We start from the raw sequence: 19034 nt of genomic DNA, 5'->3' as shown, positions 1-19034 counted from the left end.
CCACTCATTCCTTCTGAGTTCTCATTCCTTCACAAAATTACTGATCTTGGTGTTTTTCTTGATTTTACCCTGCCATTCTCTTTCCAAGCACCATCTTTTTCTTCCTAATTTCAGCTCAGCACCTTAAACTCTGAGAGTCCAGGGCCGAGGACTGGTGGCCCGGAGGCAGCCTAGTGTGGCATTGAGGACCTGTCTGTGTCTGTGTGTGTGTGTGTGTGTGTGTGTGTGTGTGTGTGTGTGTGTGTGTGTGTGTGTGTGTGTGTGTGTGTGTGTGTGTGAGAGAGAGAGAGTGGGTGGAAAGGTGAGAAAGGCGTTTGTTTTGCTGCTGTTGTTTTGTTTCGTTGTCATTACCGTTGCTTGTGTTGCTCTGCTGAACATTGTGGGCTTGCTATGTTGGCACCAGAATGCCCGGTGGCACTTGCGGGCTGCCCCCAGCACATCGTTAGGTTGTGTTGGTTGTTCACGCAAACAAAACATTTCACTGCGTGTTTCGATGTGAATCTGAATCAGGCTTACGGCTGTGCCTGCTGCAGCTCCCAGCTGTGTGCTCCGACTGTCGTTACAACAATGCAGAGCGTCCAGTTCGGGCCCACCTCTGAGTAAACACAAATAAACACTGAAGAAATGAAAGCCCCTTATAGCAGTCAGACAATTAACGAGATTGGGTTGGAGTGGATGAAACAAATTCTTTCAAGTGCTGCTAAATTTTAATCTGCTCTGTGGTGGAATCAATAAGCTGTAGGGAAGCCACAATTAGAAGTCACAGCATAAACTGAAGTGATGTCATCTAGCAAACAGTACTGTGCAAAGGTCTTGGGCACCCTACTTACGTATACAGTATGTTCACAGTACAGTACTGTATAACGTTTAGCACTCTGGTCGCCTCTTTATAGGAAGGGTGTGGAAGTTTTAGAGAGGGTGCAGAGGAGATTTACCAGAATGCTGCCTGGATTAGAGAGCGTGTTTTATGAGGACGGGTTAAGCAAGTAAGGGCTATTGCCTTTGGAGATAAGGAGGACGAGAGGTGACTTGACAGAGGTGTACAAGATGATAAGAGGCATAGATAGAGTAGACAGCCAGCACCTCTTACCCAGGATGGAAGTGGCAAATACAAGGGGACAACATTTTGAGGCAATTGGGGAAAGTATAGGGGGGATGTTAGAGGTGGGTTTTTGTACACAGAGAGTTGTGAGTGTGTAGAACGTGCTGCCAGGGATGGTGATAGAGGCAGATACATTGAGGACATTTAAGAAACTCTTTTCCCAGTCTTTTCCAGGGTAGTAGGATCTAAAAGGGGAGGGAAAATGTTTCAGCTCAAAGGGGGACAATTTAAAATGGATTTGTGAGGCAGCTTTTTCACACAGATGATGGTCGTTATATCAAAATCAGGTTAAATATCTCTGGCATATGTCATGAAATTTGTTAACTTTGCACCAGCAGTTCAATGCAATACAAAATAATATATTAAAGAAAACTGAATTACAGTTACCTTAAATAGTTAAGTTAAAGTAAGTCGTGCAAAAACAGAAATTTAAAAATAAGTATTAAGGTAGTGTTCAACGGTTCAATGTCCATTTAGGAATCGGATGGCAGAGGGGAAGAAGCTGTTTCTGAATCGCTGAGTGTGTGCCTTCAGGATTCTGTACCTCCTTCCTGATGGTAACAGTGAGAAAAGGGCATGCCCTGGGTACTGGAAGCCCTTAATGATGGACATCGCCTTGCTGAGGCACCACTCCTTGAAGATGTCTTGGATACTACGGCAGACTAGTACCCATGATAGAGCTGACTAATTTTCCAACTTTCTACAACTTACTTTGACCCTGTGCAGTGGACCCCCCACCCCCAGTGATGCAGCCAGTCAGAATGCTCTCCGTGGTACATCTGTAGAAGTGTTCAAGTATTGTAGGTGACAAACCAAATTTCCTCAGTCTCCTAATAAAACATAGCCACTGTCTTGTCCACTTTATAGCTGCATCAATATGTTGCATCCAGGTTAGGTCCCCAGAGATCTTGACACCCAGGAACTTGAAATTGCTCACTCTGTCCCCTTCTGATCCCTCTGAGGATTGGTTTGTGTTCCCTCGTCTTACCCTTCCTGAAGCCCACAATCAGCTCTTTAGTCTTACTACTGATGTTGAGTGCAATGTTGTTGCTACTACACCACTCATCTAGTTGGTATATCCCACTCCTGTATGCCCACTCGTCACCATCTGAGATTCTGCCAACGACGGTTGTAACTTCAGTAAACTTATGGATGGCATTTGAGCTTTGCCTTAGCCACACAGGCTAAGCACACATCCCTGTCAGAGGAAGTGGTAAAGGCGGATTATAAGATTAGCTTTTTATTTGTCACATGTACATCAAAACATTGAAACATTCAGTGAAATGCGTCATTTTTGTCAACATCACATGCAGTTCGAGGATGTACTAGGGTAACCTGCAAGTGTCACCGATGCCTGGTGTCAACATAGCATGCTCACAACTTACTGACCGTAATCTACATGTCTTTGAAATGTAGAATGAAACCGGAGCACCCACAGGAAACACACGTGGTCACCGGGAGAATGTACAAACTCCTTGCAGAAGGTGAACGCTGATCGCTGGCTGGCGCTTTTAAAGCATTACTCTAATCACTGTGCTAGTCTGCCACCACACATTACATATGAATAGGTACATGGATAGGAAAGGTTTAGAGGGATACAGGAAAAATGCAGGGACACGGGACTAGTTCAGGAAGGCACCTTGGTCAGCATGGACAAGTTGGCCAAATGGCCTGTGTCTGTGCTGTATACTGTATGTACAGTATAAGACATTTATATGTTTGAATGAAATCACTTCTCATTCTTCTAAGCTCAAGAAATTCTAGTCTTAGACTTCAAATTCTCTGACAGACCACCCTCTGAACATCAGCGCTTTTCAATCTCACACTGTTTAAAATATATTTTGCCTTTCTATTTCTGCTTCCAAGGTGGATGTGTTCAGATCTATCCACAGTGTACTGTATTCCATCTGCCATTTCCTAAGCCACCTGTCTATATTCCCCAAAGCCCTCTGCATCCTCTTCAAATTCAACACTGCCACCCAGTTTGGTAATATCAGCACACTTGGATGTATTGCCCTTGATTCCCTCAGCCAAATCATTAATGTAGGCTGTGAAACTCAGAGGTCTGTGATTGTAATGCACCCAGGTCATTGCATTAGAATGGGGGATCCCAACCATTCTATGCCATGGACCCCTACCATTAACCGAGAGGTCTATGGATCCCAGGTTGGGAACCCCGGTATTAGAATAACACATCCCTGCAGAAGGGTACGCCCCACACACCTCATGCTGTTGTAATGTCAGAAAGTTTTTAGCAAATTGTATGTCCAAAAGGGCTGAGCACAAAAATAAGATTCAACAGGAGATGTAGGTCTAATCATTTCAGGAGAGGTTATGGGGTATGTGTCCAGTGTGGAGATAGCAGTAACATCTAACAATGGGTTAGAGAGAAGGGAAGAAAATTGCCAGCCGGATACTTGGAATGAGAGGGCAGCTGAAGTGTTAAAACACAGACTGAACCAAAGCCCAGTGTCATAGTTCCAGGTAACACAACATACTGAGGCTACTGCAATCACTCACTTCTCTCTGCTCTCAGTGAGGCTGTTCCTCGATGCTGGATGACAGCTGCTGAGGCTGCAGAACTCGTATGATTGCATTTGTTGAATTTCTCAGACTGACTGCCCTCACTTGCCCCTTGTCCATTTTATTGCTCTGCGTTTCCTCAGGGATTCATGCACTGACTGATCAGTCCTGTGGTGTGCTCTGAAATGCCTTTATTACACCTACAGATGTCCTTGACAGTCAAAGGCAGAGGCTCACGTGGATGTGGTTTTCCATAATACAAAATGGCATGGCATTCCCATTGCTGCTTTGTATTGTAGAGTCAATAGGTTGCCAGTGCTAAAGACTTATTTCCTGGCATAATTTACATATTACTATTTTATTTATGGTTTTATTACTATTTAATTATTTATGGTGCAACTGTAACGAAAAGCAATTTCCCTCGGGATCAATAAAGTATGACTATGACTATGAAACTTGTATCCTTACAGCTCATTATCCTCACAGTGATGGCTTGGCACATTTTAACCCCCTCACTCTTTGCCAGTCTCATGAACAAGAGGTAAAGATAAAGGTTAGTTTTATTTGCCATGTGTACATCGAAACATCAAGACATACAGTGAAATGTGTTGTTTGCATCAACGACCAGCACAGTCCAGGGACGCGCAATGCAGTCCGCAAGTGTTACCACACTTCTGATGCCAACATAGCATCTGTGGAATTCTGCTCCTATGTCTTACTAACTTACAACTTACTAACCCGGAGGAAACCTGCACATTCACAGAAAGAATACTTTCCAGACAGCAGAGGAGATTTATCCCTGATTGCTGGTACTGTAGAGCGTTATGCTGACTGCCTACTGCTGTGCTACCATGCTGCCTGGGCACAACAAGGGGATGTTAGAGTGGTTTTGTAGGCAGAGCAGAGTAGTAGTGACCAGGGCTGGGTAGCTTTGGCTAGATGGTCTTTGCTGCGGAGAAATGAGGAAGGCCACAAGACCATAAGACATAGGAGCAAAATTCAGCCATTCAGCCCAGTGAGCCTGCTCTACCATTCCATTATGGCTAATTTATTATCCCCCTCAACCCCATTCTCCTGCCTTCTCCCCAAGAACTTCACGCCCTGACTAACCAAGACCCTATCAACCTCCATTTTAAATATACTCAATGACTTGACCTCCATAGCCATCCCTGGCAAACAATTCCACAGATCCACCACCCCTGGTGAAAGAAACCCTTTCTCATCTCTGTCCTAAATTGATGTGTTGTGTACTTAATATTTCAGTAATGTTTGAGTAATATTGTAATATTATATACAAGTATGGAAATGGCATACATGTGTGCCTCACTTGAAGTAAAAACCAAGTTAGACTCATATTCCCAGCTCCCTTGCTTTCCTTTCAATTAGTTTTTGTTTTTTAGAGATAGGAACCATCATAGTTGTGACGAGAAAGTTGTAAACAAACCCTAGCAACCTCTACCTGTTGAAGCACAGTGAGACCTTTGAGTTTTAAAAAAAAGTGCAGCAAGAAGCAGTCGAGCTTTTTAAAAAAGCAAAGCATGTTTTTTCCCCCTTCGAAGCAGCATGTTTTATTCACAAAAGGAAAGATGGATGAGTTTTTTTAAAAAGGCAGAAAACAGAAGAATTCGCAGTTTATAGACAGTGAGTACCAGGTGATAATAGTCATAAAAAAAGCAGAAAAGGCTGGCTACATCAGAAAGATTGACATGTTTGATTGCACAAGAGATAACTCTATACTGAACAGATTGAGCAGTATTTTAAAGCAAATGGAATAGCCAATGAGAAGTGGGTACTAGTTTTGCTGAGTGTGTTGGGTTTAAAGCTATACAGTTTGCTTAGGAGTTTGACAGCTCCTACCAAACTAGCTGAAATGAGCTTTGCTGAAATTGTGGAAGTAATGCAGGAACACTTAGAACCAAAACCATTGTTAATTGCAGAATGCTTTAGGTTTCATAAGTTGGATCAAAAGGGAGAGGAGTCCATTTTAGCATTGTGCCTGAATTGAAGAAGTTGTCTGAGCATTGTTAGTTCAATGATGGGCTTAATGATGCACTGAGGGATTGTTTAGTTTTATGGATCTTACAAGAAAGCATTCAAAAACAGCTCCAAACTGAAGCACAAATTACATTTAAAAGAGCAGTTGAAATAGCTACGTCAATGGAAACCGCAGAGAGAGATGCAATTGAGTTATAGTTAGGAATAAAAGTGGATCACATGGAAGCTACAGGAATTCTTTCCAAGATTGAGTGGAGCCCATGGGCAATGCCAGTGGTCCCAATAGCAAAGAAGAATGGACCTACCAGGATCTGTGGTGATTTTAAGGTCACCATCAACCCAGGTCTGAAAGTAGATCAATACCCTCTGGCCAGCATAGAGGATAGTTTTGCAAACCTTTCTGTGGGCAAACACTTAAGCTAAGTGAACATAACTGAGGCCTACTACAGATGGAGATGGAAGAAGAGTCCAAAGTCCTTCTCACTATAAGCACTCACAAAGGGCTTTATCACTATGATAGGCTTATTTTTTTGAAGTGGCATCTGGACCTGCACTCTGGCAGAAAGTTATGGACCAGGTACTGCAAAGCTGTCCAAACACTCAGTGTTACCTGGATGACATCATTGCTGCTGGTAAGGATGACAAGGAGCATCTCCAAAATCTCAAGACAGTGTTAAAATTTCCCTCGGGATCAATAAAGTATATCTATCTATCTATCTATCTATCTAAAAGCATTAGGAGATTATGGACTCAGAGAACGGCCTACCAAGCATCACTTACTGTGGTCACGCCATTGATGCACAAGAATTACACAAGTGAGCTAAGAAAATTCAAGCAGTGGTAGATGCCCCAAGGCCAATGTAGGTGTCGCAGTTGCGGTTCCTTTCAGGACTTGTCAATTACTGTAACAGGTTCCTGCCAAACCTGGCAAACATGCTCCGCCCCTTGAACTGATCACTGGAGAAATGGCAATGGACAAAGTAGTATGAGGTGATGTTCCATAAGGTAAAGGAAATGGCGAGGTCTGGCACTGTACTCACGTTATGATCAACATCATCCAGTGAAGCTTGTGTGTGACACCTCACCTTATGGGATAGCTGCAGTCATATCACATGTCATGAGTGATGGAAGGGGCACCCATGGCCATTGCAGCACATTCCCTTACCACTGCAGAGAAAAGTTACACACACCGTCGGAGAGGCCTTGAGTCTGGTTTGGCTGTAAAGTGTCACAACCAGTACTTGTGTGGGTGAGAGTTTACCCTCATTACTCATCATCAACCCTTAGTGTCCATTTTCAATCTACAGAAGGCTGTTCCACTGACTGCAGCAGCACAAATGCAGAGGTGGGCTCTGGTTCTTGGAGGACAGAATTACAAAATCAAATTCAAGAGGATGACTAATCATGGAATCCATTTACCCCTAGAAAAGGAAATACTGGAAAACTTTACAAAAGAGGATACTCCTCGGCATATTCTCCAGAATACAAATCAAAATTCTCCTTATTACAGCAGTAAGGAAACAGGAAAAGACCCCATACTGTCTCAGGTCTACATGGCCACACAAAATGGCTGAAATGAGTAGCAGAAACTCCAGTTTGCCCATTTTTACCAGTGCCGGGATGAACCTGCCCTTGATGGAGTTTGCCTTCTGTGGGGATGGAGAATTGTTGTACCATCCAATCTGAGAACTAAGTGTTGGAGGAACTACATGCCAGAAATACAAAGTGGTCAAAGTGTAAGTGTTAGCTTGGAGCTTAGTCTGGTGTCCTGGGGTAGATCAACAGATCAGCAACTTGCCATGCTCTCTTCAAGATGCCAAGAGAAGTGCCTGTCCACCCCTGGGAATGGCCTGCATTGGCCTGGCAGAGGATTCATTTGGATTTTCCCGGACCATTCATGGGCACAAATTTCTTGGTAGTAATGGATGCAGCTACAAAGTGGCCAGAAGTGTTCTCAATAGCCTCTACTACAGCCTCATATGTTGTGTGCTGGGGCAGCAGGCTGAGGGTAGCAGACACCAACAGAATCAACAAACTCATTCGTAAGGCCAGTGATGTTGGGAGGATGGAACTGGACTCTCTGACAGTGGTGTCTGAAAAGAGGATGCTGTCCAAGTTGCATGCCATCTTGGACAATGTCTCCCATCCACTACATAATGTACTGAGTGGGCACAGGAGTACATTCAGCCAGGGACTCATTCCACCGAGATGCAACACAGAGTGTCATAGGAAGTCATTCCTGCCTGTGGCTATCAAACTTTACAATTCCTCCCTTGGAGGATAAGACACCCTGAACCAATAGGCTGGTCCTGGACTTATTTCCTGGCATAATTTACATATTACTATTTAATTATTTATGGATTCATTACTATTTAATTATTTATGGTGCAACTGTAATGAACCATAGAAACTACAGCACAGAAACAGGCCTTTTGGCCCTTCTTGGCTGTGCCGAACCATTTCCTGCCTAGTCCCACTGACCTGCACACGGACCATATCCCTCCATACACCTCCCATCTGTCCAATTTATTCTTAAATGCTAAAAAAGAACCCGCATTTACCACCTTGTCTGGCCGCTCATTCCATACTCCCAGTGTGAAGAAGCCCCCCCTAATGTTCCCTTTAAACTTTTCCCCCGTCACCCTTAACCCATGTCCTCTGGTTTTTTTCTCCCCTTGCCTCAGTGGAAAAAACCTGCTTGCATTTACTCTATCTATACCCATCATAATTTTATATACCTCTATCAAATCTCCCCTCATTCTTCTACGCTCCACGGAATAAAGTCCTAACCTATTCAACCTTTCTCTGTAACTGAGTTTCTCAAGTCCCGGCAGCATCCTTACAAACTTTCTCTGCACTCTTTCAACCTTACCTATATCCTTCCTGTAATTTGGTGACCAAAACTGAACACAATACTCCAGATTCGGCCTCACCAATGCCTTATACAACCTCATCATAACATTCCAGCTCTTATACTCAAAACTTTGATTAATAAAGGCCAATGTACCAAAAGCTCTCTTTACGACCCTATCTACCTGTGACGCCACTTTTAGGGAATTTTGTATCTGTATTCCCAGATCCCTCTGTTCCACTGCACTCCTCAGTGCCTTACCATTAACCCTGTATGTTCTATGTTGGTTTGTCCTTCCAACGTGCAATACCTCACACTTGTCAGTATTAAACTCCATCTGCCATTTTTCAGCCCATTTTTCCAGATGGTCCAAGTCCCTCTGCAGGCTTCAAAAACCTTCCTCACTGTCTACTACACCTCCAATCTTTGTATCATCAGCAAACTTGCTGATCCAATTTACCACATTATCATCCAGATCATTGATATAGATGACAAATAACAATGGACCCAGCACTGATCCCTGTGGCACACCACGAGTCACAGGCCTCCACTCAGAGAAGCAATTCTCTACCACCACTCTCTGGCTTCTTCCATCGAGCCAATGTCTAATCCAATTTACCACCTCTCCATGTATACCTAGCGACTGAATTTTCCTAACTAACCTCCCATGCAGGACCTTGTCAAAGGCCTTACTGAAGTCCATGTAGACAATATCCACTGCCTTCCCTTCATCCACTTTCCTGGTAACCTCCTCAAAAAACTCCAACAGATTGGTCAAACATGACCTACCACGCAACAAAGCCATGTTGACTCTCCCTAATAAGCCCCTGTCTATTTAAATGCTTGTAGATTCTGTCTCTTAGTACTCCCTCCAATAACTTACCTACTACTGACGTTAAACTCACCGGCCTATAATTTCCCGGATTATTCTTTTCGATCCTTTTTTAAACAACGGAACAACATGAGCCACTCTCCAATCCTCCGGCACTTCACCCATAGACAGCGACATTTTAAATATTTCTGCCAGGGCCCCCGCAATTTCAACACTAGTCTCCTTCAAGGTCCGAGGAAACACCCTGTCAGGTCCCGGGGATTTATCCACTTTAATTTTTCTCAAGACAGCAAGCACCTCCTCCTTTTCAATCTGTACAGTTTCCATGGCCTCACTACTTGATTCCCTCAATTCCATAGATTTCATGCCAGCTTCCTTAGTGAATACAGACACAAAAAACCTATATAAGATCTCCCCCATTTCCTTTGGTTCCGCACAAAGCCGACCACTCTGATCTTCAAGAGGACCAATTTTATCCCTTACAATCCTTTTGCTCTTAATATACTTCTAAAAGCTCTTTGGATTATCCTTCACTTTGACTGCCAAGGCAACCTCATGTCTTCTCTTAGCCCTCCTGATTTCTTTCTTAAGTATTTTCTTGCACTTCTTATACTCCTCAAGCACCTGATTTACCCCCTGTTTCCTATACATTTCATACAACTCCCTCTTCTTCTTTATCAGAGTTGCAATATCCCTTGAGAACCAAGGTTCCTTATTCCTATTCAATTTGCCTTTAATCCTGACAGGAACATACAAACTCTGCACTCTCAAAATTTCCCCTTTGAAGGCTTCCCACCTACCAATCACATCTTTGCCAGAGAACAACCTGTCCCAATCCACGCTTTTTAGATCCTTTCTCATTTCTTCAAATTTGGCCTTCTTCCAGTTCAGAACCTCAACCCTAGGACCAGATCTATCCTTGTCCATGATCAAATTGAAACTAATGGTGTTATGATCACTGGAACCAAAGTGCTCCCCTACACAGACTTCTGTCACTTGCCCTAATTCGTTACCTAACAGGAGATCCAATATTGCATCCTCTCTAGTTGGTCCCTCTATATATTGATTTAGAAAACTTTCCTGAACACATTTTACAAACTCTAAACCATCTAGACCCCTAACAGTATGGGAGTCCCAATCAATGTATGGAAAATTAAAATCCCCTACCACCACAACTTTATGTTTCCTGCAGTTGCCTGCTACCTCTCTGCAGATTTGCTCTTCCAAGTCTCGTTGACTATTGGGTGGTCTGTAATACAATCCCACTAATGTGGCCATACCTTTCCTGTTTCTCAGCTCCACCCATAAGGACTCAGTAGACAAGCCCTCTAATCTGTCCTGCCTGAGCACTGCTGTAATATTTTCCCTAACAAGCAATGCTACTACCCCACCTTTCATTCCTCTGCCTCGATCACATCTGAAACATCGGAACCCTGGAATATTAAGCTGCCAGTCCTGCCCCTCCTGTAGCCAAGTTTCACTAATTGCTACAACATCATAATTCCACGTGTCAATCCACGCCCTCAACTCATCCGCCTTCCCCGCAATACTCCTAGCATTGAAATATATACACCTCAGAAGATTTTTACCAATTTCCCCCGGGATCAATAAAGTATGACTATGACTATACTGTTGAAGTGTAGAGAGGCCTTTTCTCAAGGGCTGGTTTCCAGAGCACTCAGTCAGTGACAATGGACCACAGTTTGTTGGAGAACAATTTCAGTCATTCCAAAAAATGGAACAGTTTCAGTCATTCCAAGACATATTGCATATGCACTGTGCCACCCAAATGACTTGGTGGAAAAGTTTGTCCAGAGTCTAAAGAACTCTCTGTGAGCAATGTCAGCAGAGTACACTACACTTACACTGAATCAGAAGCTTGCCAATTTCCTCCTTCCGTATTGCAATGCAGCACACTCCACAACCAATAACTCACTAGCTATTCTGTTCCTGGTCATCCTTTGTGTTCACGCTTGCATCTCCTCAAACCCAATCTCGGGAGGAGTATGCGGGACAAACAGCTGCGACAAATTGAAGGCTCTTCAAGCAAGGAGGTTTGGTGTTTCACTCCTGGACAAGCAGTCCAGGTGAGAGACTATAGAGGTGATCAGAAGTGGGTACTCAGAACTGGACCACCCTCCTACACAGTGGAGATTGTGTCTGATGTCATCCAGAGGTGACATCGATCAGTTGAAGAGATCAGAGTCAATTGTTAGAGAAGAAAGGTGGCCAGAGCTGTCAGAACCACTTTTTGCAGTCCCAGGGTCAACTCCTACAACCACCATAGAAGAGGTCCCAGAACCTGAAATTGTTTCACAGCCACAAGGCTCACTTGCCAAGCAGAGTGATCCCCCTTGTTAGGAAAGACGTTATCCTACAAGAGTAAGAAAGCCTCCACAGTTATTAAATCTTTAGATCTGAGTGGGACAATTTAAAATTTAAAATTTACTATGCTGTGGATGTCATTTTCAACCTCTCATTGCTATGGTCAGAAGTTCCTATCTGCTTCAAAATGGCAACAATTATACCAGTGCCCAAGAAGAGCAGGGTGAGCTGCCTTAACGACTGTTATCCAGAAGCACACGATCTATGGTGATAAAATGCTTTGAGAGGTTGCTCATGGCTAGAATAAACTCCTGTCTCAGCAAGGACCTGGACCAACTGCAATTTGCCTATCGCCGCAATAGTGGATGCGATCTCATTGGCTCTTCATGCTGCCTTGGACCACCTGGACAAATAAATGACCTCTGTCAGGATGCTGTTTATTGACCACAGCTCAGCATTTAACACTATCATTCCTACAGTTCTGGTTGGAAAGCTCCAGACGTGGGTCTCTGTACCTCCCTCTGCAAATGGGTTCTCGACTTCCTAACCGAAGACCACAATCTGTGCCGATTGGAAATAACATCTCCACCTCGCTGACAATCAAAACTGGTGCATCTCAGGGATGTGTGCTTAGTCCACTGATCAACTCTCCCTACACCCATGACTGTGTGGCTAGGCACAGCTCATATACCATCTATAAATGTGCTGATGATACAACCATCTTGGCAGAATTTCAGATGGTGATGAGAGGGCGTACGGAAGCAAGATATATTAGTTAGCTGAGTGGTGTCACAGCAACAGCCTTGCACTCAACATCGGTAAGACCAAGGAACTGATTATAGACTTCAGAAAGGGAACACACACCAGTCCTCATAGAGGGATCAGAAATAGCAAGAGTGAGAAAATTGAAGTTCTTGAAGTTCTTTAGGAGATTTGTTATGTCACAAAAGGCACTCACTAGTTTCTACAGATGTACCAAGGAGACTAGTCTAACTGGCTGCATCACCGTTTGATACAGGGGCTCTACTGCACAGGATCAAGATGAGCTGCAGATAGTTGTAAACTTAGTCAGCTCCATCATGGGCACTAACGTCTGAAGTATCCAGGACATCTTCAAGGAGTGATGCCTCAAAAATGTGGCATCCATCATTAAGGACCCACATCACCCAGGACATGTCCTCTTCTCATTGTTACCATCAGGAAGGAGGTACAGGAGCCTGAAGGTTCATACAGAAACAGCTTCTTCCGCCCTGTCATCCAGTTTCTGAATGGACATTGAACCCATGAACACTACCTCACTACTTTTAAATAAGTAGTGCAAAAATAGAAATAAAATTTACCTATGTTATATATATACTGTAATTCATGTTTTTTCTATTATTATGTATCACATTATACTGCTGCTGCAAAGACAACAAATTTCACAACATATGTCAGTGATGTTAAATCTGATTCTGATTCTATATGTAATGCCCTGGGTAAGATTTCTACTGCTATGCTGTATTTCATATTGCCGTTTTTGGCAAAGGTAGTGTGTCGCTCTGGTAGAATGTTTTGGTTTCAGCTGTAGGTAAGAAGCCATGTTGTTCAACTTAGGAATGTTGTGTCAGCCAGTCAGCATGGTGGGACCCGGAGAAGGTTCTAGAGAGAGGTTTGTGACAGACAGTAGTCTGGTTTGGGGTCTTTTGGCGGGAGTTGCGGAGTGGAGTACAAGGGAAGATGCTGCAGAATGCCGTGGGGATAGAGTCCCTGTTGCAAGAAGTGCATTGTGCAGATGAATGGCTCTAGGAAGGGCCAATACTCCTGAGAGACAGAGAGGCAGTTTGTTCAAGATGGACTTCGAGGGAAGTTCAGAATGTGGTGGGTCCAGTGCTTGAGTAAAAGATACACCCCCAGTGACTCCAGTGTGAGCTCCAATGTTCTGTGCACATTGGACTGGTTTAACTGTAATGGGCCCTTTTCTTTTCCTATTAACTGCTTGATAAAGTTGAAATTGGTAAGTATACTTCCTTTATCATTTTATCTGATGTACCATCTGTTATTTATTGATGACCAACAATTGTGTATGGGCAGTATTTACACAGCATTCACTCAAATCAAGGTTCCTTTAATCGGAACATCACGCCGTTCCTGTTTGGTTGAACCCAAACCATGCCAACCCTAGATGTATATTGTTTATGAAAGGTGAACCCAAATCATGCCAACCCCAGACGTATATCATTTATGAAAGGTGAACCCAAATCACACTGACCCTAGACATATACTGTTTATGAAAGGTGGCCTCCTCACCGTTCAGTCACGAGGCTGTTGGCGGAGTCAGCTGACAAGTCAAGTTTGTATATGAGCCCCAGTGAGAGGGTTACATACATAGTAGCATCTTGAGGAGGCTTTTAATGAATGACTTTACCAAACAAAAAGTCCTGTGTGTCAACACCTCGCTAATGAATGTGGTCTGCGTTGTGTTTCTTTCCACAGTCTGTTCAAGTGGGACGTTTGGCAAGAGCTGTTCTGGCACTTGCTACTGCTCTAATAATGGCACTTGCAACCCTATCGATGGCTCCTGCCAGTGTTACCCAGGCTGGATTGGACGAGATTGCTCACAGAGTAAGTGATAGGACGACACTCATTTATCTAGCACCTCACAAGCTGCCTGCTGTCTTTCCACAGACGGTCAATTACTCTGCATCTGGTGATTTGCCACCAAATGTCACAATTAGATGAAAAAAAAGTGTTAGATTCATAATTATACTTTATACAATATACATGATATATATTTTGTATATTCCATTCCATTAACCTTGCTAATTTTCTTGAACTTCTCTTCTGATTAAAGCACATCCTGGTTAAAGTGCAGCACCAAGATTAGAATTAGGGTTATTATCACTGACATATGCTGTGATGTGAAATTTCTTGTTTTATGACAGTGGTATGGTGCAAGCCGTAAAATTTGCTGAACTTCAAATAAAATAAATAACACAAAAGAGGAATGGTGAGGTAGTGTTCATGGGGTCATGGCCCGTTCAGAAATCTGATGGTGAAGGGGAAAAATCTGTTTATGAAACATTGAGTGTGTGTCTTCAGGCTCCTGTACCTCCTCCCTGATGGTGGTAATGAGAAGAGGGCATGTCCCAGATGGTGAGGATGTGAATGATGGATGCTACCTTCTTGAGGCACTGCCTTTTAAAGACGTCCTCGACAGTGATTGATGGAGGTACCCCAATGTTGGTGAACTGAGACTAATGAGATAACAGTTTCAAAATTCAGCACAGACTTTGCAAGTTGAATGAAACAGGAGGGAAACAGAGGAAGTTCCTGATGGAATGTGCACAAAATACTGGAGGAAATCAGTAGCTCAGCCAGCATCTATGAAGGTCCTGTTGAAGAGTCTCAGATCAAAACGTTGACTATTTAGTCCCCTCCATAGATGCTACCTGACCTGTTGAATTCCTCCAGCATTTTGTGTGAGTTGCAAAATTTCTTGAGTCTTGGACCTTCCTGGTGTGTTTTGAAAATGCTAACTCATCTGTCTTGTTACTCTCAGTCCCCAGAACCTGTAAATTTATCTTTTTCACCTTTAAAAGTTGTTGTTGGATCTGCATCGACCTCCCATCACACCTGTACTTCAGGACAAGGAACCCTTGTATTAAACTCAACTCATCTCCCATCTGGAATTTTTCCCAATTATCCTGATCTTTCCCAAAGTTGAGGAAAAGAGTGAAATGAATGAAAACAATTTGAAGGTGAAATTCTCTGCTTTCTGAATTTCATAACGCTCTGATGAACGTGGAGTATCGTCAGATCACCTTTTTCACTGAACCCACAAAGAATCGTTCAAGAATCCCTCGGCCAAGAGTTGCAGGGCATCACTGCATAACAATGTTAGGCACTCTGAGCTAGAACTGTCTCAGAAGAAGGCGTTAATGAGAAGTAGATCCCATATTTTGCCAAGTCAACACTCAGAGATATGGGGAATTTGGATGAGGACATGTCTGACACCAGCAATCTGTTTGTTGCTTGTGAGGATATATTTCATATGAAGGGGCACTGTGGTAGCATAGTGATTAGTATGATGCTATTACAGCTCGGTGAGTTCAGAGTTCAGTTTTGATGCCATTTGTACCTCGTCTCTGTGAATGTGTTTTCTCCGGGTGCTACGGTTTCCTCCTATAGTCCAAAGACTTACTAGTTAGTAGGTTGATTGGTCATTGTAAATTGTCCCGTGATTGGACTGGTGATGAATTGGTGAGTTTCTGGGCTGTGTGGCTCGTTGGCCTGGAAGGGCCTGTTCCCTGAATCACTAAATAAACAAGTTAGTTGAATGAACCTGTGCTAACTCTGGGTTACCTTGTAGAGTGAGATAGCTCTTTCAGAACACCCTTGTGGTCCAAATAAATGATAAACACACATGAAATTCGAGAATATGGAAGGAATTATTTTAATTCTCTATTGACGCCTTATTAGATTATTTTGTATTTTAAGTGCTGATGTTTGAAGTTGTTACTTCTGTTTTACATTAATGTCTATTTGAGATTTTCTTAAGGGACAACTTTTTATGCCATTGTTTTTGAGCTATTTATCGGGATATTCAGAGAGCTGATTTATGGTTTGTCATAGCCACGTGAGGTTAATGCCTCCCTCCTGGCCATGTGCCTGACCAAAAAGTGCATTGTTTTGACACGAGCGACAATGCGCACAGTCCCTTCCCCATACTGTGGCAGCTCGCAGACACACATACTCATTATACCATCCTTGTTTTGGTAACGGGCTTGGGAATGTCATATATAAATCATCGCATGGCAAGACGTAACCAGAAGGAAATGCTTCACTTGGTGAAACTGAGAATTGAAATGTTCCACTTACCTCCCAGATATTGTTTTCATGCATTTACCGCCCCTGGGTCATGCTGTCTGGCTTCCAGATGCAATCTATTATGTGATGGCAGTAAGACAAGGGGTTGGAATGATTGACAGAGAGTGATAGATGTCATCTACTGAAAACATTGAGCCAACAGATAGCTCCATGTTGGGATGATTAGCATTTACTGCACACATGGGGAACAACGTGGGTGAAATTGGTCATATTCATTCACTGCAGCTCCAACATAACCCTGTGGCCCAGCATTTCTTCTGCCAAAATTGAGCAATTCTAGACATTTCTTTTGTGGTGCATTGAGATTTTTCCCGTAGAAGAGTTCAAAGCCACCCTTTCCCACTCGTGATGGCAGGTCCAGGAACCAGCAAGGATAATAGTAAACCAAGAATACCGCAGTGTTAACCAAAGTACTTTGCACCACATGGTAGATCTACACGATCACTCTTTCCTTTTTAAGAACGTATTTGGGAGGCATCACTGAATTATGATGTCCAAACCATTACATTTTCCTTTAGTTTTTACTGCTGTATTTCACAAATTTGATTTGATTGTATTTTTTGAGGAGATAGTGAAGATGGTTGGTGAGGTTGAGGCAGTTGATGTTGTCAACGTGGACTTCATTAAAGCTTTTGACAGAGACCCTCATGGTCAATTAGTCCAGGAGATTAGGTCACTCAGATGTACATTGCAGAGTCTACAAACATTGGATTGACTTGATCATAGATGACAGAGAGTAATGGTGCAGTGGTGTTATTCTCACTGGAAGTCTGTGACCACTGCTGTTTTACAAGGATCAGCACTGGTAAATGCTTTGGATGAAAGTGTAGGTGGTCTGATTATAGGTTTGCAAACAACATGAAAATCAGTATGATAATGGAGGGTAGGAATATTGTCAGTTATAGATCAGTAGAAAATTTGGTGAAGAAATGGCAGATTAAACTAGACAAGTGGGAGGTAATGCATGTTAGTGCATCAAATGCAGGCAGGAAGTATGAAGTAAATTACAACACCCTATGGAGCACTGTTGGGTACAAGTCCGTAGCTCCCTGAACGTGGTAACACTGGTGAAACGGGTAGTAGAGAGGGCATTCTGAAGGCTTGCCTTCACCAGCTGAGACATTGAGTATAAACATTGCTGAGCCATGTAGCAGTTGTTTAAAACCTTGTTAGGCCACATTTCTCTGCAGCCCTAGTCACCATAATCTAGGACAGAAGTTCCTAACCTGATGTCTATGGACCCCTCAGTTAATGATAGAGGTCTATGGCATAAGAAGAGCTTGCTCTAGTAAGATATGGAAACTTTGCAGATGAGGTTCCCTGGGACATTGCCTGGATTGGAGAGCATTTACCATAAGGAAAGGTTGAACAAACTTAGAATGTTTTCCCTGAAGTGTCAGAGGCAGTGGAGACCTGATAGAACGATCAGAGGCTTAGTTAGGGTAGAGTGAGAGTCTTTCACCCAGGGTAGAGATGTCAAATACTAGAGGGCAGAGGTTTAAAGAAGGGGAAAGTGATGTATGAAGAAGGAGATGTACAAGGTTTCTTCTACGCACAGTGTCTGGGATGCACTGCTAGGGGAGGTGGTAGAAATAGATATGATAGCATTTTTAAGAGAAATTTAAACAGGTACATGAAAGGGCAAGAGTGAGAGGATTATGGACCACGTGCAGGCTGATGGAGATAGTTTAATCAGATCATGGTAAGCACACAGAAATTCCTACGCTGTAACGTTCTGTGTTCTCACTAGGATATTTTCTAATCAATCAAAATGATGATGAATTGAAATAAGAACTAATTCAAGATCAATCCTGTTCCATGTGTGCACTAAATGCCTAGGAAGACATAACTCATTTGCCGGTGTTTGCAATAACCATTCTGCTACTCTCATGTAAAGTTTTCTTTCTCTTCCTTTATCCATTGGTTTCTCATTCCGTTCAGCTTGCCATTCAGGCTACTGGGGTCCCAACTGCATCCACACATGTAACTGCCATAACGGAGCAGTGTGCAGTGTTTATGACGGAGAGTGTCGATGTACACAGGGCTGGACTGGCATGTATTGCACGCAGAGTGAGTAACCGTTTCAGTTCCAACAATCGAAGACGAGCCTGCCACCGTGTGGGGGAACAGCACACTGTTCATTTGCACAGTCATTAATCTTAATTCCTTCAGCTAAAAATAAATTGATCAGGTCATTGTTCTGTAATACACATTTTGCTGATGTTTTATTAACTTTTTAATGGCATTGAGTCTTTGATCAATAAATCAAATTGTTACAACTAATTATGGGATTTCCAGATGCCAGGGGTCAATATTCTGAGAATGGGATTTGAAAAGAAATCAAAGCCGACGCAGACAGGGAAATACAGAGAAATCTTCCCATGGGGTTCCTTCCTGCGCTCTCTTACCTCCAGTGCTGTGCCTCATTTCCCCCCTCCCTCTCCAGTGTTCAACTGGGTGCTTCTCTGTGCTGCCTTTTTTCAGTCACCAGCTACGTCATCCCCTTCCCATTTACCCGCCTCCCATTTAACCCTTTC

General features: G+C 43.1%; 1 protein-coding gene across 1 annotated transcript in view; it reads left to right on the top strand.

Moving 5' to 3' along the window:
• megf11 (multiple EGF-like-domains 11) overlaps positions 1 to 19034 on the top strand; it is a 365505-nt gene that overhangs the window by 315886 nt on the left and 30585 nt on the right. Inside the window, exons 13-14 of the mRNA XM_072277965.1 lie at positions 14104 to 14232; positions 18439 to 18567. Of these exons, the coding sequence (XP_072134066.1) occupies positions 14104 to 14232; positions 18439 to 18567 (258 nt within the window). The remainder of the gene's footprint in view (positions 1 to 14103; positions 14233 to 18438; positions 18568 to 19034) is intronic.

Source organism: Mobula birostris, chromosome 14 (genome assembly GCF_030028105.1).
Source record: "Mobula birostris isolate sMobBir1 chromosome 14, sMobBir1.hap1, whole genome shotgun sequence".
In the NCBI taxonomy this organism is placed as follows: Eukaryota; Metazoa; Chordata; class Chondrichthyes; order Myliobatiformes; family Myliobatidae; genus Mobula; species Mobula birostris.
Note: the sequence above shows the minus strand (reverse complement) of the source record. Positions and strands in the feature narration are given on the sequence as shown.